The sequence below is a fragment of the Schistocerca americana genome, chromosome 2, assembly GCF_021461395.2.
Source record: "Schistocerca americana isolate TAMUIC-IGC-003095 chromosome 2, iqSchAmer2.1, whole genome shotgun sequence".
NCBI lineage: Eukaryota > Metazoa > Arthropoda > Insecta > Orthoptera > Acrididae > Schistocerca > Schistocerca americana.
Window position 1 is genome coordinate 207822086 of NC_060120.1, and position 24771 is coordinate 207846856.

The window sequence follows — 24771 nt, forward strand, 5'->3', positions numbered from 1 at the left end:
ACTGCCCACTCTGAAAACATTTAGATATGCATAGATATCAAATATTGGGCAACAAAGAGCTTCGCTGAAGATTGCTTTTCTGATCGGCCCTTAACTTCAAATACCACACTGTCCGATTACGAGGGCGGGTTGAAAAGTAATGCCTCCTAATTTTCTTCATTTTGTTTTCAATAGCGGCTGTTACATGACACTGATATTAGCCGGTAGACTTTTCCGCATCTCTGACGCAAGTTGCAACTCTCTGCCGCTAGAGGGCTCCAAACTATAGTATGCAGCATGGCGATGTGTTACGTAACAGTGTCAGTGCATTGCGAGACACTCAGATATCTGAAAGCGCGAATTCCAAGAGTTTGTCCGCATATCGAACACCCTGTCCTTCAGCACGACAATGCCAGACCACACACGAGCGCTGCGACATCTGCAACAATCCGACGTCTTTGGTTCACCGTCATCGACCATCCTCGATTCAATGTCGACTTGGCTCCATCCAATTTTCAGCTGTTTCAAAACCTTAACGAACACCTTTGAGGACTTCAATTTGATAGGGATGAAGCGCTGCCACCAGAGGTGAGGGCGTGGCTCCGTCAACTAAGTCAAACATTCTGCAGTGACGATATTAACAAACATGTCCCTCGTTGAAAGAAATGTGTTCTTCGCCAGGGTGCCTACGTTCAGAAATAAATATGTAGGCATGAACATTGAAGATGCATTATCTTCATAAGGTTGGATTATTTAAAAAAGTTGTAAGAGTTTTCACATAGAAAATCGAAGACATTACTTTTCAACACGCCCTATTAGTACACAATATTTGCGGGGTAAACTTTCTGCTTGTTTCATTGTTGGTTCAAATGGTTCTAATGGCTCTGAGCACTATGGGACCCAACATCTGAGGTCATGAGTCCCGTAGAACTTAGAACTACTTAAACCTAACTAACCTAAGAGACAACACACACATCCATGCCCGAGGCAGGATTCGAACCTGCGACCGTAGCAGTCACGCGGTTCCGGACTGAAGTGCCTAGAACCGCACGGCCACCGCGGCCGGCGGCATTGTTGGTATTGCAGGGTTCACAAAATTTGCCATGAGAATAAATTATGCAATAGTAACCCCTTTCGTAATAATCTGAGCTGCATCTGTCAGTGAATACCAGTGACGGTATAAATTACAACTCTTCTTAACAATATATTTCCTTTCGCCACCCTTGTCGACATGAAGAATGACTAAAGGTGCAAACCTTTAGTAGTCTCTCTGTTCGGTTACTTCACTCCGTTCCATTGGTAAGCTTTCTGCTTACACTTCTGTTGGTGTATATACTAAAGCAGCAAACCTTTAGTTGTTCTTCATTTCGACAGAGGTGCGAAACGAATCATTTATGCCCCTGATGTTAAAGTGAGAGAGAAGCCAACGAATTAAGGGAGCAAAGGAGCATCTTGTTGACATCCTGGTAATTAAAAGCGGAACACTAGCACTGTTGGAATATCTTTGACAGGAGTATCGTCAAAACTGTACAGATCAGGATACTCTTAGAGTGCCATTTACACCTGAGAGGATTTTCCAAACAGTTTACGGGAAGATAATTACATATAAATGTCTATAGTTTAATTTTCTGTTAACAACAGACTAGCCGGGGAATTCTGTTTGTGCTCTGTGTTGTTTGTCATTTCCGTTATTAAATATTGTTTATTGTTCAAGCGGTGGTGTAAAACTCCCAATTACAATTTTCTGGCCATAGCCACCATTATGTTAAAGTGGATGTAGTATTTCGGCTCTTCACTGCTTCCAACGTCCTTTGATAATCCATTCAGATTCTCCATACGCTGTAGCCAATCATCTAAGAAATTATCCTTCTGGTCTTCCGGAACTCGGTCCAGGAATGGACATACTGACTTCAGAAAATCTAAAAAAAAATAAAAAGGCAAATATTCGATTACGACAAATATTAGATTACGATGAAAAATCACAAAGCATACAAATATTATATTTGAATAATGGTTTAAGATATCGAAAGCAGCATTTTATCAAGACAAAGTTCGCAAAAGAAGGATGTTCTACAGTATGTTCAATGCTTCAGACTTTATCTATCGAGGCACTGCTAATTAGTTGTTTATTCATCCATAGTGCATTTACAGACTGTATCAGACATGTCATATAGTAGAAAAACAAAACAATTTTTAAAAATTGAAGGTATAGCTCTAGGGAGCCTACATAATTAATTTTTCCCTTTATTGTTTTGTTTTATTCATTGTGTTTAGTAGTAAACGTCAAGACGTTCAATTAGTAGTTCTACCTGAACATTAATTTTTCATTGTTTCAGTTTATAATTCTCTGTGCTATAAAAGTTCCCGTTTTCGACAACACAGGAGGATTTTTTCCCCCCGTGTACAAAGTCTGTGGATTTATTGATGAGAGGATACAGAACAGAAAAGATCTAATGAACTTATGTCCGGAAATTCATGATTTCTGGGTATTCGATCATACACTCTTATACAGACTGCGGTCTAATGCACGCTGCACCATGCAGCCATAGCTACAGTATGTCTTGAAAATGATTTTCGAGTGCCTCAAGGCATGTATGTACGCGCTGTAGCATCCTCTGTCTCACACGTTCACGTGGGCCAGGCTGCATCCGAACAGTGTCAAAGGCAGCATGAATATCCTCCTTCCTTGTCTGCATATCTGGAATGATTCTGTGTACAGGATACATTTCAGATGGCCCAATAACCAGAAACCACACCGGTTGAGATCCGGTGAACGTGAGGCCATGCAACTGGACACCCTCGTCCGGTCCACAGACCTGGCAAGACACGATTAGGATGCGTCCAGTAGGCTGGAGAACCATCATGTAGCCGCCACGTAACCCTTCGAATCATCAATGGCAGTTCTTCCAGTAAGGGAGGCAAAGTCACCCGCAAGAAACGCCGATAGTTCCGGCCCGTTAGGCGACGCTGAAGGAAGACTGGTGTCAACAGACGATCGCCAATTATCCCAGCCCACACATTCCGGCTGCTCTGATGCTGATAATTCGCTGTCACCACACCATGGGGGTTCTGCATATTATAGCACAGATCCTGATAAGAAAGTTGAACATACCACTCCTCGTAGAGGTGGTCTCAGCTGTGAATAGGACAGACGACACAAATCCCAGAATCGTGGTTGCCTGGGGAAGAAACCAGTGACGAAACTGCTCCAGATGTGGAAAGTGTGTCTCTGGAGCGCCCTGCACACGTCTGAAGTGATGAGGGTAGTAGCTACTGATATAAAGTTCCTCACGGTCGTCTGACTTACCCCTTACCGGCGGGCAAACCGAATGGTACTGACACAGCGGTCGCCTTCCTGATGTGTTAATCATATTTTCTTCCAAGTCTGGTGTTCGAACATTTCGGGTAAGTTCTTCGTGGTTTCCTGTTTCCTGAAACGACCCTGTCTCAGACAAATGGCGATACACTGTTGCAAATATTGAATGCTGTGGCTACTGACGGTGAGGATAGCTCTCCTGATACAATTTTGCAGCTCCCCCCCCCCCCTTTTGCCATTTGCCTTTCCGCAAGTGAACACTATGTCGGAACCATTGTGTACAACACTGTATCACACCCACTTCAACATGAATCACATAGAGAAGTGAATCGGACACAACGTTACCAATTGCTATGGCAGGAGAGGGCTCTAGGGCCTGATATCTGAAGAACTGTACCACCCTCTAGGAGAAAACCATGCATACTTTAAGTGTGGCTGCATGGTATTGCAGCGCGTATTAGACCGCAGTCTCTGTATCAAAGTATGATTGATAATCTAGCGTGGAAGACATGCACATTCGGACGTATGTTCATTAGACTTTTTTTATTTTTTCAGTATGCTCTCAGTACATGGTGAAAAAAAAAGACCCTGTAGAGACTGAACAATCGAGTTGTAGGACCGTGAGTAACATGAGAACGCGGACTGCAGACATGTGGCTTGGCTGGTGCGATGGTTTTCGTGCGTTATCTCACGGATAATTATATTAATACGTGAGCGCATTGATGGGAACTGCAGAAAGAGAGCGAGTAATATAATGTGAACTGTGTGTCGCACTTTTATTCTTGAATAAACTGAGTCAGTTTTTGGGTACAAATCGGTAGGTCACTGGTGGAACAATGTGTGTGCATGGTACCTCGTTTGAGTGTTTCGAAGACTGTACTTTTACGTGACTAAATCTAAAACTGTGTCGTGTAAGTCACTAAATTGAAATTGTATCACAAGTTCCACTGAGCAGAAGAATATACGAACATATGACCGAATGTTTCAAATTATGCATATCTGGACCTGCAATTCCACGACATCAAGCTCACGCCGACAGCTGCGCCAGTATCGGAGTCCTGTCTCCACCTCAGATGTATAACGGTCCTAAAAACATTTTCAGCATATTATCGTCCAATACCAGACCCGCCATACTATCTTGGAATACTGCAGCCGTGTCAGCTGCAGTCACAGCGAGAATTTTTGAAAAAGGCTGCTACGTTAATAAGGCTCTTAGCTGGATAAATAATGTAGTACGGTATGAGATTTTCACTCTGCAGCGGAGTGTGCGCTGATATGAAACTTCCTGGCAGATTAAAACTGTGTGCCGGACCGAGACTCGAACTCGGGACCTTTGCCTTTCGCGGGCAAGTGCTCTACCAACCGAGCTACCCAAGCACGACTCACACCCCGTCCTCACAGCTTTACTTCTGCCAGTACCTCGCCTCCCACCTTCCAAACTTTACAGAAGCTCTCCTGCGAACCCTGCAGAACTAGCTCTCCTGAAAGAAAGGATATAGCTGAGACATGGCTTAGCCACAGCCTGGGGGATGTTTCCAGAATGAGATTTTCACTCTGCAGCGGAGTGTGCGCTGATATGGAACTTCCTTACAGATAAAAACTGTGTGGCGGGCCGAGACTCGAACTCGAGACCTTTGCCTGTCGGGGGCAAGTGCACTACCAACTGAGCTACCCAAGCACGACTCACGCGCCGTCCTCATACCTTTACTTCTGCCAGTACCACCTTCCAAAAGGCAAAGGTCCCGAATTCGAGTCTCGGTCCGGCTCACAGTTTTAATCTGCCAGGAAGTATCAATGTAGTACGGTATCTGGTTTCTCTTTAAAACTGAATTTGCTCCGGTCATAATATTTTGTCAATCTGGTTTCCTGTTAAAACAATATTTGCTCCAGTCATAATATTTGGTCAATCTACGACAATGTTTTCAAAATTTTAGAAAGCATTTTGTAGATGGAGCATAGCGATCGGTATAAAATGCTAAAGAACCGTACTTACACGGATCTCGCTCCGTCTGCGGTCACCAGCAGCCATAATGGCAGAAAGAGCCTAAAGATGATTCGAGGAACGAGCCGAAACCTGTTGCTAACAAATGAAAAATCTGGAAACGCGATCAGGACTGTTTTCATTTAATTTTTAAGACAATGTTGTCATTGGAACAGTACGAACACATAAATGTACTGTTCGCTCCATTCCGCATATTATAATTTTTTTACTATTTAGTAAATTAATATCCATACTTGCTCTCATTCAGTGGATTAACCACGTTGTATAGCGTCATGTTCCTGACGTAATACATAAATAACTTAATGAAATGAAGATATTTACAAATCCATTACACTGCGTGTTGACACACCTATTATAAGTGTGCTTTGTTCCGACCGGTCGAGAACTGCAGCCCTCGCAATATTAAAATCTGACAGCTGGTGTACATGTGTCTGAGGTTAGTTAGTTTACAACATTATGTTAAATTTAAGGGTTGTGCATATTAGTGTATTTCACGTAAATGAGTGCATTTCTGGGTGCACGCATACATATTATTCAACAACATTTTCACGGTATACTTGTGTTAACTAAATGTCAGAGAATGACTCAATATTTCATATTGCCCAATGTTATTGGCTGTCTGTAGGTAAGATTGAAAGTTGTGTAATATATTATACGGCACACTGACGGATCTACTGAAATTAGATTAAAAGTAAAATGTCTTATGCTAATGGCGCTGGCTAATATTGAATGCCTGTCAGAGCAGTCTGTTACGGAGTTTATTTTGTGCATTTTGATGTGTTGTGAAATGGAAATGGGTTCGAAATAGAGGAACGGACATTTATTATTGAGAATATTTAGTGGTTTCCAGTCTCACAAACTACTTAATTGTTGCATTGCACATTTACACAGTAAAATAATATTGATGGAGAAACGCTATTTAGGAACATATTTTTTATTATATTTGATGTATTCCCCGTAATTTACAAAGACATGCTACAACAAGAATGGAACACATAACATCTAGCATATATACCAAGACTACATACATTGGGCCAGGAAGTCTATACATGTCAACTCAATGCTGACACACATAACACATATTTCGAGCACGAACATTCAACACTTCCCGTTGAACAAATGTTTTATGTGCTCACAATAATCATGAACACTACATCGTTTCGGAGCACTACGCATTGTACTCTATGTTGTTATACAGTTTTTCAAATAGTTCGAATTTGTCTTTACTGAGAGCCTTGGTCAATAAATCAGACCTGCTTCCTCCGTACACAAACAGTTTATATCCATATCCTTCTGTTTTAGGCGATACCTAGTAAAATGGTACCCAATATCAATGTGCTTGAATCGTACACTTGTTATTTGCTTCTGAGCTAGCTTGACAGTTCCCTTGTTGTCGGAAAACACTTTGGTAGACTCAATAATAGTATGTGGCTCAGTTTCACCTATTAGAGCTCTTAATCATAACACTTCTGGTATGGTGAAAGACAATGCCATATAGTCAGCCTCAACAGTAATCAAAACCACTGTTGGTTATTTCTTGCAAGACCAGGATATTAATCCTGCCATCAACTTGAAACAGCTGCCTGTAATAGAATGTCCGTTATGTAGTTCTTCTCCCCAGTCTGCATCAATATAACTTTCCAGGTTCTTGTTCACTGTCTAACAATTACTTAATTGGTAAACAACGGTTCCTTTTAAATATAAAAATTTTCTTTTAACTACAACCCAACGTTTAATTCTAGGGTCTTAGCAAATTTTGTTCACGATATTAGTAGTGAAGGCACTATTTGGCGTGGAATTTGAGCTGATTATAAAAGAATGGCGACTGCCTGCAAATAAGGGAATTGCTTTTTCACATTCTACCTTCGTTTTCTACAAACAGCTTTGTGGCAGCCGTGCCGAGAAATGCGCGAGCTGTAGCTAGTGCCGGCCCAAACTAGCGGTGGCCGCCGACACCACACCCGCAGATTTACCATTTGGGCAAATTTTGGGAATAGTGCGAAGTGCACGGGCTCGCACAAGACAAAGTGGAGACCAGTGTGAGCTGAGCAACGGACCAATATAGACGTGTATCCATGTGTATAATTCTTTTTGCCGCAAACCAAAGCGTCGAGCTGTGGACCAAAGTGTCGAGCTTAAACTGAGTTCCCCACAACGCGATCTGGATCTTTTATACAGCGCCACCCGTATCGTTACGTAGCGACCACAAAGTACACGGCGCACAGTGGGAGGGAAGACGGTTATCGGTTTGAATCGCCGTTACGCGATCGGATCACGTGCTCCATAGTTAAGGAGTGTACAATCCGTATCTCACTCGTATCGTTTCTTTCCTTGTGGTGCACTCGTAAATATCATTCGTAGAAAAAGAAAATGGTTCAAATGGCTCTGAGCACTATAGGACTTAACATCTGAGGTCATCAGTCCCCTAGAACTTAGAACTACTTAAACCTAACTAACCTAAGGGCATCACACACATCCATGCCCGAGGCAGGATTGGAACCTGCGACCGTAGCGATCGCGCTGTTCTGGACTGAAGCACCTAGATTCGCTCGGCTACACCGGCCGGAGTAGAAAAAGACTCTAATTCCTTTTCTGTAGCTTTCTTCCAATAAACTGCACTCGGGCTAACCAAGGCTTCTTCAACTGTAAGAGGTTACTGTTGAATATTTGAGCATCCACACACATTTTATATTCTGGATACAATTTAGATTATATTCTACACGATGAACGCCGCAAATTTACGTCCATTGCTGCTGGAGTTTCCTAGTTCTCATTATCCTTTTCATCTTCACTCAACATATCTGATTCTACCTGAACAGCTCTTTCATGTACTTTAAATCTAAAATTTTCTGGTGCTTTTGAACGTTCTTGGACATCTTATTCAGATTAATATGTGCACATACTTTTTCACTATACATTTCATTCTCACCAATTATAAAAATGTTACCTCTCTGCTAGTTAGTCCCGTTTCTTATTCAGGCTTTACGATTCAGTAACCTTGGAAATCTTTACAGTTTCCAATAAATATGATTTTCAAATTTAGAGCCCCATTTTCTTCTAAGTAGTTTGGGAACTTGTACCATGGCCTTCCATTTAAATATTCTTAGATGGTCTAGATCTGGCTTCTTTTCAGTCCAAATTTCATATGTGGTCGTATTTGGTAAATCTTTAGTAGACGATTTACTATTCAGATACTCTGCACTTGATTCTGCTTCTGCCCAATAACATATGAGTAATTCTGGATCCTTTAAACATGCTCCTTACTTTTTATAGAATTTTTCTATTAGCCTGTTTTGCTACTGCAGAACTAAAGCAAGCTGCAGTTTGATTTCTGATTCCAAGTTCACTCAGTCGTTGTCTAAAGTGTGTATTGACGCATTCGGTACTATTTTCTTACCTGATAACTTTTATATTCTTACCACTGCTTCTTTCAGCCATGACGCGAAAGTGGCAAATATCTCGCTCACTTTGTCCTTGGTTCCAGGGAAATAAACGTGGGTTTATTTCGAAAAATTACCAATCAAGGTAAGGAAACAACAAGTGCTCTGATAGATTCCTTTTTCCATGGGTCCAAACGTCTCTGCGTATCAGCTGTGAAAGCTCAGTACATCTATTTTTACTTGTTTTAAACGATAATCTGGCTTGATTTCATTGTAAACAAATTTCACAACGCAAGTTACAACGCTTATTTTCCTTTAACCCTGTTGCCGTGTGTTTTAACAAGGCCGTACTTCTCCTACTATGATGTCCAGTCCTTTATGACATAAAAAACCTTTCGCAGAATGTAAAGGATAACTATTTCAAACTACAGGAACATCTAATTCATAAATAACTTCTTCTTTAGTATCTGTGGGTTTCACACTGGTCCTTCTGATCAATTATTTCTCCACCATTTAAATAGAAAAATTATCTTGTAGCCCTTTCACTAACTGAAGGAAAAATCTTTAGCAGCATTCTTAATGTAATGTACATTATGAGCTGTAATGCCGTGTGATTCTGCATTAGCATTCAAATTAAAGTTTATCTTTCTTTTCCAATCACATTGCAGTGGAGAACCATCCACTGTTAGGCGAATAATGTATGTTCTAGGTGAAACATCGTATAAAACTCATTGGCCTTTGGTTACATTCATAGACACTGCAGAATCAAGGAACTATCCTGTATTCTTACCCAAATTTTGCCAAGAATAATATCCAGTACCTTACCTTTACTGTTCGCTTTCCTTTGTGTTCCCTTTGAAACAAGACTTTTTCTTGTGTACTTGTTTTTCCTTGGCATTTATAACATCGAACAGGTTTCTTCTTTTTGTATTTTCGATACGAAGGCATTCCTATGTCCTGGACTGAATATTTTTATATATTCTTAATATCTTGACTTTTACGCTGTCGCCTGTAATGGGTTTACCTCAATTCTCTAGGCCCATTATTATGTGGGAGAACTTAGAGGTAGTTCCGCTAGTAACAAGGTACCAATCCATTTATTAGCGATGTTGAATCCAATATTTCTTAAACGATTCAAAGTGGAAGAAGATTTTGTTCACATATTCATCAACATTTTTACATTCGTCTAGACGTGTGGTGATAAGCTCTCTTTGCAAATTCATTTTCCTAATCAAACATCCTTCTTCAAAAGCTCTTCTTAGATTGTCCCATACTTCCTTCGCTGTACTGGCCTTTTCTGTGTGAAGGTAATTAACATGATCCGACTAGAAGAATTAATTTGGATTTGGCCTTACGATCTTTGTTCTGGAAATCTGAATCTGTGAAATTCAAGGTTCCATCAATGACATCCCAAAGATCGCCCAAGTGCAGATAAGCTTATACTACAGACTTCGAAGCTGTATAATTATCTCGACCCATGAACTTCTCAGTCTGCCTCATTTGGACAGAAGTTCTATGCGCAGTTGCAATACAAGAACTGTAAGTTATAGACTTCTCACAAGTAATATTAAGTATACCACAATTTACTGGTCAAAGTTATTCAATTCGGTCTTCCTAGGACCATAACCTATTGAATTTTATATCTGTACAGTAAAATAATATAGGCAGAGAAATACTGTTCACGAAAATAGATCTTATTTATTATATTTAATTTGCTCCTGGCAGTTTGCAAATGCCAACACACAAAAGCATACAACGAAAAATCTAGCATAGATGTCTAATAATACACATATTAGGTGAAAAGGTCCATACACATTAACTCACTGCCAATAGACATAACATATCTTTTGTTCACCAAATCTCAACATAAATGGAACGAATATAGCAGTCACCATGAGAAAACGGAACAATTCTATCAGTTGTTGTCGAAATAGTGGGAAACGTACCTGGGAGCACATAAGCTTCATTTAGTAAAGAAATTGAATTCATTGTGGAAAAACTATAGGAAAGAGCTGAAAAGAATTACAAGTGCATCGAAAAGCGAGGCTGGTGGTGCCGAGCTACTGGAACCACCACTTTGGTGCGTTGGTGGCTTGAGCTTTATGCAAGGGCAAGAAGTTTTTTAACGCACTTTAAGTAAAATTATGTGTACTTCTTATTTTCAAAACTGGATGTAAATAAATAAATACTAACTATATATATTCAGAATTATAGATGTAATCACGTGAAACAGTATATCTAATGAGCGAGCGTCCATCCTCAGAAATTTCCGATACTCATTTGGCTCGCTTATTGTCAAGTCACTTAGGACGTTTACATGTGTCAATTCTCCTCTCTTATTATATCACTCCTTTATTCGTTTACGCTTTCTCTTTTCTTGCATGAGCGCAAAACCAGCCCAAGCGCCATATGTGGCATCAGTATTTGCCATGTTTGCACATCCGGGATTTGACACCAATATTGTGCCATATCGATTCAATGTCTGGAACCAGCTGTTGATATGTTGCACAATGTTGCTGCCCAATATTATTGATAGTTTAGAGGCCACTTAATGAGATCAGGAAATCACTTGATTCCACAGTCATTAACACCGTTTGAACTTAGGTCGACCATTCACATTGTGTTTGAAAGTTGTCTTATAATTTGTCAACTTCCAAATATCGTATTTCACGCACCTCTTAAGGCCAAGTCGCACTTCCCATCATGTCATGTCATGTTAAAATATTCCACTTCAAATAATTGCAACCACACTGGCCAACACATAACGTCACATCAAGCCAACGTCAAAGTTTCTCGGGTACAAAGTTTTGAGACAGCTGACTTCATCGTCCGTTGTTGACCATGTGACCTCAGGTCATTTCTTCCCAACACTCAGCCTTGCTCTTCGTTTCAGGTTACGTCATAATATTATTTCCTGGGTGAACATTTATGATTGAAAGGGGAAATTTTCAGCCGGATGACTCACTTGAAAGCTACAACACGACAGCAGATGTACATATTGGCGACCCTGCCAAGATGAAAGAACGTAAGTTTCCAGAGTTATCTAACGAATAAAATTTACCTATCGAATGGGTATTTTTGTTAATGTTCAGAAATCTTTTCATCTATTTGTTGAAAATTTTGTTCTCTGAAACAGTTATCAGTTTGGCATACATTTTATTACAGAATATCGTTGCTTATGCTGAGAACACAGGACAATTTGCGTTAAAGCATATGATACACGTTATCTTCTCACCTTCTTTAAGCACTTAATTGATCAGTAATGAGTGCATACTTGGCGTGGCTCAAAAGAGTTTCTTCACTTAATTCTTGACATAACTTACTGTGAGGGAGAATAGTAAAGAGTACTTTGTCATGATTATGTAATAATTACTGTGATAAGTAAGGACAATATGGAAAGTAATTTTTTGCTGTTTGTGGTCTAAACACGAATGGCGGTTGCTAATGATTACTTCTTGCACTATTCTGCATACTGAAACAAGAGACTGTCGAAACTGGTGAAAATTTCTCGAATTTAAAGTATAATCAGCATTTTGTTATTTAAGTTTAAATTTGGACTGATATATTTTTTTCAGATAGAAGATTGGCAGATGTTAAGCATCAGAATGTTTGCGACTGTTGCAGAGTGAATTAATTTACTTTTCTTGCTAACTTTTTTTTAGTGTTAAACTGATAAACATTTTCTTCTTACCGTGTGTTGAAATGTTGTACTTTGTCTTAAGAACTAGATCCTGCATTGCTAATTTTCATTCTTAATCATTGTATATTTTGGCATGTGACGTGATTTTCTGGATTTGGATGCTTGTTCTTTGGAAGTGTGTTTTCTGTGTAGAATATTGGTGCTGATATACTATTTATTTTGTTCAACTTGGAAAGTCGTCTGAGCGGCTCTAGGCGCTACAGTCTGGAACCGCGCGACCGCCACGGTCGCAGGTTCGAATCCTGCCTCGGGTATGGGTGTGTGTTATGTTCATAGGATAGTTAGGTTTAAGTAGTTCTAAGTTCTAGGGGACTCATGACCTCAGACGTTCAGTCCCTTAGTGCTCAGAGCCATTTGAACCATTTTGAAAGTCGTCTGCTCATAAAGAGAAGTAAATCTGGAACTTCTGTGATGTGTTTCAGCAATTGATTCTATGATAGCATAGACAGTGCTACAAATGGTTGATTCAGTTTTTACTGACGGTTGTGTCGATTTCGAGGGCATCCTCCCCCCCCCCCACCCCCGCTAAGTACCCTTTATTGCAGTTTTTCTGCACGGAAGTGCCAAGCCAAACAAACTGGTATAGGCATGCGTATTCAAATAAAGATATACGTAAACAGGCAGAATACGGCGCTGCGGTCGGCAGTGGCCGTATAAGACAGCAAGTATCTGGCGCAGTTGTTAGATCGCTTGCTGACGCTACAGTGGCACATTATCAAGATTTAAGTGAGTTTGAACGTGGCGTCATAGTAGGCCCACGAGCGATGGGACTCAACATCTCCGAGGTAGCGATGAAGTAGGAATTTTCCCGTACGACCATTTGACGATCATACCGTGAATATCAGGAATCCGGTAAAGCATCAAATCTCCGACATCGCTGCAGTCGGAAGAAAAACCTGCAAGAACGGACCAACAACGACTGAAGAGAATCGTTCAGATTGACGGAAGTGCAACCCTTTCGCAAATTGCTGCAGATTTCAACGATGGGCTATCAACAAGTGTCAGCGTGCGAACCATTCAACGAAACATCATCGATATGGGCTTTCAGAGCAAAAGGCCCACTCTTGTATCCTTGATGACTGCACAACACAAAGCTTTACGCGTCGCCTTTTCCCATCAACATCGACGTTGGGGTGTTGATGACTGGAAACTTGTTGCCTGGTCAGACGAGTCTCGTTTCAAATTGTATCGAGCGAATGTGCGTGTACGGGCGTGGATACAACCTCATGAATCCATGGACCCTGCATGTCAGCAGGGGACTCTTCAAGCTGATGGAGGCTCTGTAATGGTGTGGGTCGTGTGAAGTTGGAGTGATATGGGACGCCTGATACGTCTAGATACGACTGTGACAGGTGACACGTACAGAAGCATCCTGTCTGATCACCTGCATCATTCATGTCCATTGTGCACTTCGACGGACTTGGGCAATTCCGTGGTGTCCGTTCCCTCCAGCACTACTTCCGATATTAGTCGAATCCATGCCACGTCGTGTTACGGCATGCTCGCGGGGTCCCTACACGATATTCGGCAGGTGTAATAGTTTCATTGGCTCTTCAGTGTAGAAGACTGATGGAAGAGGAATTTTCAAATAATTTAAAGCATACTAAATTCATTGGTTACTTTAAATTCATCTCATTTAATTAAATTTATCTCATTTAATTTTTGGTTGGAGCCATCTAGAACTTAACAAGCTTTGCATAGGATTTAGGGTCTCGTGTGATGTTAAGGATACTGAAGGATCGTATAGAGTATTTGAGTTATTGTGTACAATCAGGCAGCACTTCATATAAACACCTTTCAGAATGTTGTTAGTTATTGCAATTTTACAAGCATTTTCCTTAACCGATTTTCAGATCTTCATAGTTTCCCGAACGAAACTATGTCTCGAAACCTGGGAGAAAATCCAACGAGAGTCTGATCGTATGTGAGGTACACCACTGGCAAGACGCAATCCATACATTTATTGCGCGATAACAATGCTGACGTCACTGACGACAGTGCCACTAAGGTAGAGTTACTAAACACAGTTTTCCGAAACTAGCATACCAACGGAGACAACGTAAATATTCCAAAATTGTACTCTCGAACAACTGCCAACATGAGTAACTTACAAGCAGATATCATCGGTTTAGCGGAGCACCTAAAACACTTAAGAAAGGCAAATCTTCCGCTCCAGATTGTGTACCAATCAGATTCCATTCAGAGTACGTTGACACAATGGCTCAGTACTTGGCAATCATTTACAGTCGCGCTCTCGTGGAATGTTCCGTCCCCAAAGACTGGAAAGTTAAACATGTCATACCAATACCCAACAAAGGAAATAGGAGTAATCCACTAAATTACAGACTAATATCCCTAAGGCAACTTGCAGAAGAATTCTGGAACATTATGAATCACCTCGGAAACAACGATTTATTGACAAACAGTCAACACAGATTAAGAAATATCTTTCTTGTGAAACACAATTAGATCTTTATCCTCAAGAAGCAATGACTGCTGTCGACAGGAGACGTCAAATTGATTCCATATTTTTAGTTATCCAAAAGGCTTTTGATACCGTTCCCCACAAGTGACTTCTAATTAAATTGCATCCATATGGAGTATCGTCTCATTTGTGTGACTGGATTCGTAATATCTTGTCGGGAAGCTCACTGTTCGTAATAACTGACGGAATGTCATCGAGTAAAACAGAAGTAACGTTCGGCGTACCCCAAGGAAATGTATTAGGCCCTCTGTTGTTCCTAACATGCATAAACGATTTAGGAGATATCAGAGTGGCCACCTCAAATTTTCTGCAGATAATGCTGTCATTTACAGTCACATAAAGTCATCAGATGATCATATCGAATTGCAGAATGATTTAGACAAGCTAACTGTATTGCGAAAAAAGTGGCAGTTGAATCTAAATCATCCATATGATCACTAAAAAGAATCCGCTGAATTTCAGTTCCAGGATAAATCACAAAATTAAACAGGCTGTAAACCAGCTAAATACGAGGGCTATCCACAAAGTACATTATGTTTTGGAAATAAAAATAAATGAAGTATTGGAATTTTTTTTATTATATACAGATGAAAGCCACACTTAAATGCTACTTTTCTACATAGTTGCCATTTAAATTAAGGCACTTATCGTAGCGATGGACGAGCTTGGAAATTCCTTCGTAGTAAAATTCGGACGCCTGCGCCTTCAACCACGTGGTTACCTCTTCTTGAAGCTGTGCGTCGTCATCAAAACGCTGCATAGCCAACCACTTCTTCATTGGTGGGAATAAGTCGCAGTCGCTCGGTTCCAGGTCGGGACTGTACGGCGGATGAGGAAACAACTCCCAGTTAAAAGATTCTAGAACTTCACGAGTGGCATTTGCCTTGTGGGCCCGGGTGTTGTCGTGAATCAGCAAGATCTTTGAGCCCAACTCTCCCCTGCGCTTCTTTTGTATTGCTCTTCTGAGGTTGTGCAGAGTTTGGCAATACCTTTGAGAGTTTATTGTAGTGCCTCTTTCCAGGAAATCCACAAAAATCACACCTTTTCTGTCCCAAAAGAGATAACCACGTGGTTGATTACGCGGGCGGCCGAATATTACGACGAAGGAATTTCCAAGCTCGACCATCGCTAAGATAAGTGCCTTAATTTAAATGGCATCTATGTAGAAAAGTAGTATTTAAGTGTGGCTTTCATCTGCATATAATAAAAAAATTTCCAATACTGTATTTATTTTTAATTCCAAAACGTAACGTACTTTGTGGATAGCCCTCGTACTTAGGGATTACAACACAAATAACTTAAATTGGAATGAGTTCACAGATAATGTTCTTGGGATACCAAACCAAAGATTGCGATTTATTCCGCATGAGATAGGATTCATGAAGGACATCTAAAAAGGTCAAAGAAGTACAGTTCGTTTTGTATTATCACGAAATAACGGGGAAAGTGCCAGGGATATGATAAACGAGTTGTGGTGACAATTATTAAAACAAAGGCAATTTTACCTGCGGCAGGACCTTCTCATGAAATTTCAGTCTCCTATTTCTCCTCAGAGTGTGAAAATATTTTGTTGGCGAACACCTACATAGGGAGAAATGATTACCGTAATAAAATAAGAGAAATCAGAGCTCGCACAGAAAGATTTAAGTGTTCGTTTTTCCCGCGCGCTGTTTGAGAGTAGAACTGTAGAAAAGTAGCTTTAAGGGGTTTCGATGAATCCTCTGCCAGGCACGTAATTGTGAATTGCAGAGTAATCCTGTAGATGTAGATGTGAATGTTGTAGTACTCATTAGTAAGAGACCAAGTATTTTAGCTTGACTTGTTGTGTTACCCAATGCATGTGTTGTTTTGTGGGTAACTAATTACTATATACTGTGCTTTGAAAATATTAATTTAAGTGAAGGTACTGGATGTCGCTGTTACAGTAGGGATCACGTACTGCACTGTGACATGGATTCAGATCATGAAGACGAACCAGATCCTTTGTGCCATTACGGAGTTGGAGAACCCAGAGTAGTCATAGAGAGCTTTATCAAGAGAATGAGATTTCTGAGGGTGTGTCTGAATTCGCTTATAGTAAATCCTTACCTGTCAGGAATACAGCAATTGTCATTCATCCTCATGTTTGTTGGAGCAATTTGATTTTATACTTCTGCCTAGTCTCCCTGCTGGCTGCAAGACTGAATTTGTGTACGGTTACTTGGAAAGTGAATATGCTGTGCAGATACATATATTGACTAGAAATTGTTAATCCTATAAGGTGTTTAGGCCTATGTGCCTGCCTGCTTATTGGTCTGAGGCAGCACAACACTGACTTAAACACGGTCTTGTAATGATGTAAAATTTTTCCAATTGTGGTTTATACAATCCTGCTTGATTATTTGAACATATGTTATTGAAAAATCAATTCTTATACAGTCCTTATAGTCTTGCTACGTCGATTCGTATCTGTGTAATGAAACTTTTGTCACATTTACATCAAATTATTTTAGCTGCTTGAGTGAAAGATGACTTAGGTTGTCAGAGTTTATTACAGATGTTGGAATATGATAATAGTGATGAGAATGCTCCTGGAAGGAGTAATAATCAGTCTGTGTATCTTGATTGAAGTCTACAAGGGATTAGAAATTACGACCGCGAGCAATATATTGACGACGATATAGATGTGGTAATGGGAAGTGGTAGCATCGAGAATCATGATGATAGGACAGGTAGAGACGGTTCGAATGGTAGACGCTTTATTAACAATAAAGGTAGCAGGGAATATACCAGGGATGGCCACTGGAGTGATAGGAACTAAGGTCTGAGCACTGCAGAGCTGCAGTCAGCTGATCCACGGAATAAAGTGCATGTGGAGAGCCCACCAACACGGGACTGACACTTCCATACGTAGCCGATTTCGATGCTGGAAAAATGACAGAGAATAGCTATGAACAGGTAGACATGTTGAATTCTGAAGATATGGAGTAACTTTTGCTCGATGAGAGATGGGAAAATGTGAATACTGTGGTAAATACAATGCTTCAGATAGATGTTAACGGAGTTGTTTTGTCTTTTGTTCTTGATAAGCCTATCCAAACTTTTGTTGTTGATAGAATCAGATTTATAAAATAAGGCTCTCAAAAAACTGATGAGTTTTGTTACTCAGGCAGCAAAATAACTGATGATGACTGAAGCAGAGACGATATAAAATGCAGAATGGCAATAGCAAGATAAGCGTGTTGCAGAAGGAGGAATTTTTTAACATCGTACAAATTTAAATGCTAGGAAGTCCCTCCTGAAGAACTTCTTATGGAGTGTAGCCCCGTATGGAAATGAAACTTGGACAATAAAGAGTAGAGGCAACAAGAGAATAAGATCATTTGATATCTGGTGCTACAGAAGAATGCTGCAGGTTTGATAGGTATAACTAAAGGGGAGGTATTGAACAGAACTGAGGGAAAAAAAGTTAATGGCCCAACTCGACCAAAAGAGCGGATCAGTTAATATGAGACGTCCTGCAGTATTAGTGAATAGTTAGTCTGGTAATTACTTATGGGAGAGTAACATTTTCAGAGCCCAAGCATTCAGTAGAGAATGCAGGTTCATAGATTGTAGTAATCACGCCTAAATGAAAAGGCTTGCACAACATTGGCTAGTGTGGGGAACTGCATCAAACCTGCCATCAGATTGAAGATCACAACAATAACAACAAGAGTGGCGAGGCTTTTGCCATAACGGACGTGTTTATATTACATGTATGCACTATCAACTGAACCAAACACGGCCATATAATTGGAAAGGTACACTTATTTTAACGAGACCATAACCATGTTCAAAGAGTAATAACAATGAAGTCTAAAATACAAATTCCACGGAATATTCAAAGGGCAGATGCGATTCATTTTGGAATTTTAGCACCATGGAATAAATAAACATCGGCTTTCCTGCAACGTCTGCCACTGGCGTTTGTTTAGCATTTCTGCAATGCTCTCGCGTCTACTTAACACGCTGCTCCTTACTGGCTCTTTCTCGTCTGTTAACCCAACTTGGTAAGGATCTTAGACTGATGAGCAGAACTCACGAGTAAGCCTTAAGACTGTTTTGTAAGGTACTCGCTTCGTGAATGAATTACATTTCCTCAAGATTTTTCCTGTACTTAATTCTAGATGAGTGATCGCAAACATTCCTGTTTAAGAGCCAATACTTACATTGTTGGGCGGTAGTTAATTCTGTTTTAGTGGTCGTCATACTTTTCTGTAGAAGAGCCAATATTGGCATTGTCGGGTGTGTGATGACATGACTAATAACGATATATATATTTTTTTCTTTCTTTTACTACCTTGTACTCCATAGATATGTTTCTGGTGACAAAGAATATTTTTCATTTGGTTATATAGTGTAGCACATGAAGTGTCTGTGCCTATACCGGACATTCTTGTGTTAGACCGGTTTGAAATCTGACTTTATGGTGGATGTTCTAAACGGACGTTGTATTATGCAAACGCTGTTGGTTTTGCAAAACGATGCCTATGGCAGTGACAATGCACTCGTGAACAGGCAGTATAGTCGTCGGTTTAGAATTGAGCAGCATTACATAAATTGTGAATTTAATATCGCGCAATTTCTTGACTACGATATATGACATGTGCTAAAACACTAACTGCCAATGTGGATACTGTGAACTGTTTTGCTATATTAGTGACTGTTTTCGTGAGAAAAGTGTTATTATGAACCATGAATATTAATGGTAGATGGACTGTCTAGCTTCGCAATTGGCAAAGTATAGCAAGTGGAAGGTTAATTTTTAACACGATGTGCACTGTGCCAAACTATCCCCTGTGAAAGTTGCAGGTGAACTAATACGACCTTCAGGTGCTACATCAGCAGTTACTTTGTTCCGGCCTACGACAAATGGATGCTACGTCACTTATTACCACTGCCAGCCAAAAGAGCATGAAAAGAACGTGGATATTTTAATGCCAGGGACATGACTGGATGAACTTACAATAGTCATATCAGCAACTTCACACTGCTTACACCGCCGTCGCCACAGCACGCCGACCCAGAAAAGATAAGACTCAAAAAACATTCCCCTCTTCGAGAAACACAATTGTAAGCAATTTAATTGCTTCATGCTCTGTAATTGATTAATGTCTGTAAATAAAAGTAGTGTATTGTAAAGATTGTTCACCTTCAGTGATTGTTGACGCGATCACGAACAGCAGTTACTCCCATCATCTATTTGGTTTTGCTTTTCAGTGTATTTGTACTAGTCGTTGCATACGTTGTATGTGTCTTTTGGAAGGGTGTACTTCGATGTGTATATGCAGTAATTTAGACAGGAGAATTTATGTGTTGCACTGGCGAAATGTGGCCAGACGTGTAAGTTGAGGCATCTGCCATTGAAGGTATTTACACCGACCAATTACAAAGATGTAGCTTATTCGCCATTGGTTCAAGTTAGCGTATTAGAAGAAACTTTGAATCTGACAACTGTCATAGTACGCGATCTTAATTTATATTTCCATTCATTCGTGTTTAGATGCATATTGATCTGGGTTTAACTGTTACAGAGGAAACTTTGAATCTGACAACTGTTATTGTATGCGATCTTATTGTAATATTTCCATTCATTCATGTTTAGATGCCTATTTATATGGGTTTAACTGTTACTGGTAAACAAAGCTACAGTACACTGTGTCATTATTTATCAAATTAACTTCAGATTGTTTTACTGTTTTCCAATATCAAAGGATTTTATTATCATAATTTTAACAGGGTGGGGAAACTTCTCATATAGAGGTGTGCTTTTGAAGTTTCCGGAAGTAAAACGGGTTCGTGGGGTTTACACAATACTAATTTACTTCATGTAGTTTTTCTTTAAACCTTTCCTGATTACAGATTCACGGTCATAGTCAATCTCCAGGAATCGATTCCTTCACAGGTGGCACCTGAGGCCTCATATGTACTGATATTATTATTAATCAGTAACCTACACGTTACACCACACCTACAATAGACTAGCTGTAGAAAGGGCATGATGAGTTGGATGCCGCCCTCCCCCCCCCCCCCCCCCAAAAAAAAAAAAGAAAAAATTTTTCATCGTTAGAAGTTGGCACCATTCGAACACTTCGTGTCGACTGTTCTCTTTCCAAGACCACTGCCACCCTCAGCGACCCCCAAGTTGTGACACTGTAATTGCATGACGAAGTGTTGTTGTCTTGTGTGTCAGCAAACGATTAATTGACTAATAACAGCAACTGTACTTATGTTTAAATGATGAGTACCCAGCATTTCCCTGGTATGTATTTGTTCCATTCCTCTACTGGTTCGTCTCTGCCTTCCTAATCTCTCTCTGTCATCTTCCTCTTCCTTATTCTCTGTCTGTCTTTTCTCCACCTCCCTCTGTCCACCTCCTCCATCCAATAGTCCAAGGAGGATCAAAATCATAGGGAGACCAAGAGATGAATACCCTAAGCAGATTCAGAAGGATGTAGGTTGCAGTAGTTACTACTTTCCGTGGTATTAATACATGTTCGTTTTCAAAGTGCCCATCTAAATGTTAACCTGCCTTCCTTTTGTTGCTGATGGATTACTTACCGTATTAGAGTAAGGGAACTGAATGCTATTGAAGGTTCAATCTGCATCTTTGCAGTACACCATATATAACGGCGGTCAGAATTTGCTCGCATTTGTTTAATTGGAGGCCATAGTGGAGATTTGGGAGCATGTCTGACAATTTTGGAATGACTCGATGTGCTACAAGAATTTATTTAAAGATTTTAGTAATTGTACTGAACAAGATGTTTTACAGAATTGTTGAATATTGTCCTAAATGTCTGAACTAATAAATACTGACGGACAGCTTCACATGATTGCCTGAATTCCGATGCTAAGAGATCGGTTCGGGCAATTTGCGAGGAAATTTTGCGCGTTAGCGCGTAACTCGGAAAACTGTCTCGTCAGTAGCCTGAGCAACCAGGTGCACCGGCGAACGACTATGAGGCGGTCGGACCTTCTGCTTCATTATTTACGAGCACCACACGCAGCAACAGCAAGAAAAACAAGCAAGAGGTGCAACAAGATGACCTACGCGAAGAGAACAACAAGAACCAGCACATCCAAAAATGAAATAGGTAAGGCAGTCAGTCTGCTATAAGCTACAGTACGCGTAGGTCAGAATCCCCGAGAAGGCACAACGACAACACGATGCCGACAACAATGTTTAAATGACCTTGTGTTTTGATAACTGTGTCTTGACTTGCAGCAGACTTTAATTCTGCAGACATTAAATCTTATCCCCCCCCCCCCCCTCCCACAATCACACCATTCCTCTCTGTGAGTTATGTTGTTTACCTCTAATGGAGGGAGGACAACTGGCACTCAATATCTAATTTAAATTGAAGTTTCTCCCTATGACAAGAAAACCAACCAACAACGACACTATGAAACACTCTCCACATCTGCTCCTATGGCTCGTTCTACGAGAAGTTGGGTCAAACCTGCAACCAGCTCGTCCTGGAACTGGGCCACCAACAACACTGCCGGGCTGACGAGACATTGTCCGGAACTGATGCGAGAATAATTTTCTCCACAGAACCCTGAGGACACCTCATCTCCACCTCAACTGAGGACAATCTTGCTGCGAGAGAAAGTTTCTCCACAGCAGCTGGAGGGCAAGTATGTTCATATTCCCTGAGGCCAGTCTACCAAGTCCGGGTAGTTGTAACATCACATCGACGGGTTCATCAGGAATAACATTCTAATGTTTAACCTGCACACATACTGAGCAAGGAATGCACACTAGATAAGCGATTAGCGACTAGAGAGGCAGGGGGTCTGTAAAGGCATTTGATTTATAGTTTGGGCAAACTTTTGCTGCTTTCACCTAAACCTCCAAGATGTCACACACTTAGATCGGTACCACATATTGTATGTCGATAGAGCATCAACCAAAACACCGATTTAGTTCGAGCTACTTGCTGTCATCTGGTGGAAGATGCGTAAACGGTAATTAAAAGTAACACTACGGAGCACTGGAAAAGCGTATCTGTGAGCGATTGTTTTGTGGATCTCGGGGTGTGTTGGTATAGTGTGAGGTCGTCTTACCATAGGTCCCGGGATCGCACTGTAGGGAAGCAGCCTACTCAGTCTTTCCATTGCGTGCCAGCCAGTCCGCTGTAACTAGATCTGACACCATAAATGTTGCGCAATACTTTAAAAATCAAGTAAATAACCTGAAACGGTTCTAGCATGTCAGGAGTAATACTAAATCAATATGTGTTGAATGTCAGTTCAATAACTTTAACCATTTTCGAAATTTGGATGTTTTTCTGTAAAAATCATTGGCGCAACAGAAAAGAGCTAGAGATTTAAAAATTTATATTTAGATTCCTCTTTCATAATAATTTAATAGAAACAGTACTTTGGATTTCACAAATTAAAATTTTAGTGGAAATTCATGATTTCTGGTTTTTGTCTTAAAAAATAAGGAAGCAAGATTGATTAAGTAGGCGAATAAATAAGGCTAGGATTTTTAAATTTAAGTAGAAGGGAGATCCGCTATAATCATAAGGATGTGAGAAGTTTCAATTGAATAACTATAAAACTATAGCGGTAGCGTATCTCCGAAGGGCAAGTTCACAGCTCGTCTACTGCGTGTAATGTAATTAAATTAATTCTCTCGCCAAAAATATTTTACTTAGCCACGTCAGACTGTTATTATGATTACTTATCTGTGTGCTGAATGCGCATTTAAATTGAGAGCTTCATCTGCCATCAGCAAAAGAAGCTATGATTTATTCAGTAACTTAAAGTGGTGCTTTACTAGCCCAGCGGCTAGTTGGGAGAGCCGATTTGATCAGGCGTCCCACCTGAAGCCTGGGGTCGACGTCAGGGCGGCCAACTACTCCAGCTATCGCACCGATCGACTGACGGCGGGTGGTGGGACAGCCGTTTACGTCCGCAATGGCATTCGTCACCATGTGATACAACTTCCGCCACTGGCAACGCTGGAGGTCACTGGTGTCGTCGTTCACACCTCGGCGGCCGCCATCACGTTCGTCGCTGCCTATCGACCGCCGTCTCGTCCACTGGACCCTGCTGACATCGATGCTCTGCTCTCCTTGAGGCTGCAGGTGTTCGTCGCCGGGGACTTCAATAGTAAACATGTCTCCTGGAACTCCAGGATCACCAATGCCGCTGGCCGCTGCCTGCTCCTGGTAGTGGAACGTCACCATGCACTTGTGGTTGGGCCGTACGATCCGACAATCTTCCCTGCCCGTGGCCTCCCGGATGTAATCGACATAGCGGTCGTCAAGGGCATCCCTCATCGGATCACCGCCACGACGAGGACGGCACTGTCTTCTGATCATGTCCCAGTGGTTTTTGACATCGACCTAGACGCCCTCCAACAGGCCAGGAGAGGCATCTCACTCGCTGGCATCGACTGGGACAGGTTTCAAGCAGCCGTGACGGACTCACTCGCCGCCGCGACGCCCCCTGCGGAAGCTGGAGCGATCGCAGCACTTCTGCACTTCGCGGCCACCACGATCGACGCTGCCAATATAGCAACGCCGCCCCGACCTCGCACTCCACCTGACTACTCCCGACAGCTGCCGCCGGACATCCTTGCGGCCATCACTGCGAAGAACCGGGTATACCGGGAGTGGCAGAGGACAAGAACTGCCGACACCAAGCGCCTCCTCAACAGGATGCGTCGGGACATTCGGGCTGCCATTGACAACCATCGCAATTGCGACTGGAATAACAAGGTCGCCACCCTCTGTCTTGACGACGGCACGGCCTGGCAGACGACGAAGCTTTTCCTACGCCGCACGCAACGTATCCCTCCGCTGCTGGTCCATGGTCAGGCTGTCTGCGAACCAGCTTCGAAGGCTGATGCCCTCGCAGACGTCTTTGAGGCTG

General features: G+C 41.2%; 1 protein-coding gene across 1 annotated transcript in view; it reads right to left on the bottom strand.

The window, feature by feature from the left end:
- Nucleotides 1-1713: 1713 nt before the first annotated feature.
- The window catches only part of LOC124593895 (juvenile hormone acid O-methyltransferase-like), a 190209-nt gene continuing 167151 nt past the window's right edge, over nucleotides 1714-24771 (bottom strand). The window contains exon 8 of the mRNA XM_047132242.1: nucleotides 1714-1898. Coding sequence (XP_046988198.1) covers nucleotides 1714-1898 — 185 coding nt within the window. The remainder of the gene's footprint in view (nucleotides 1899-24771) is intronic.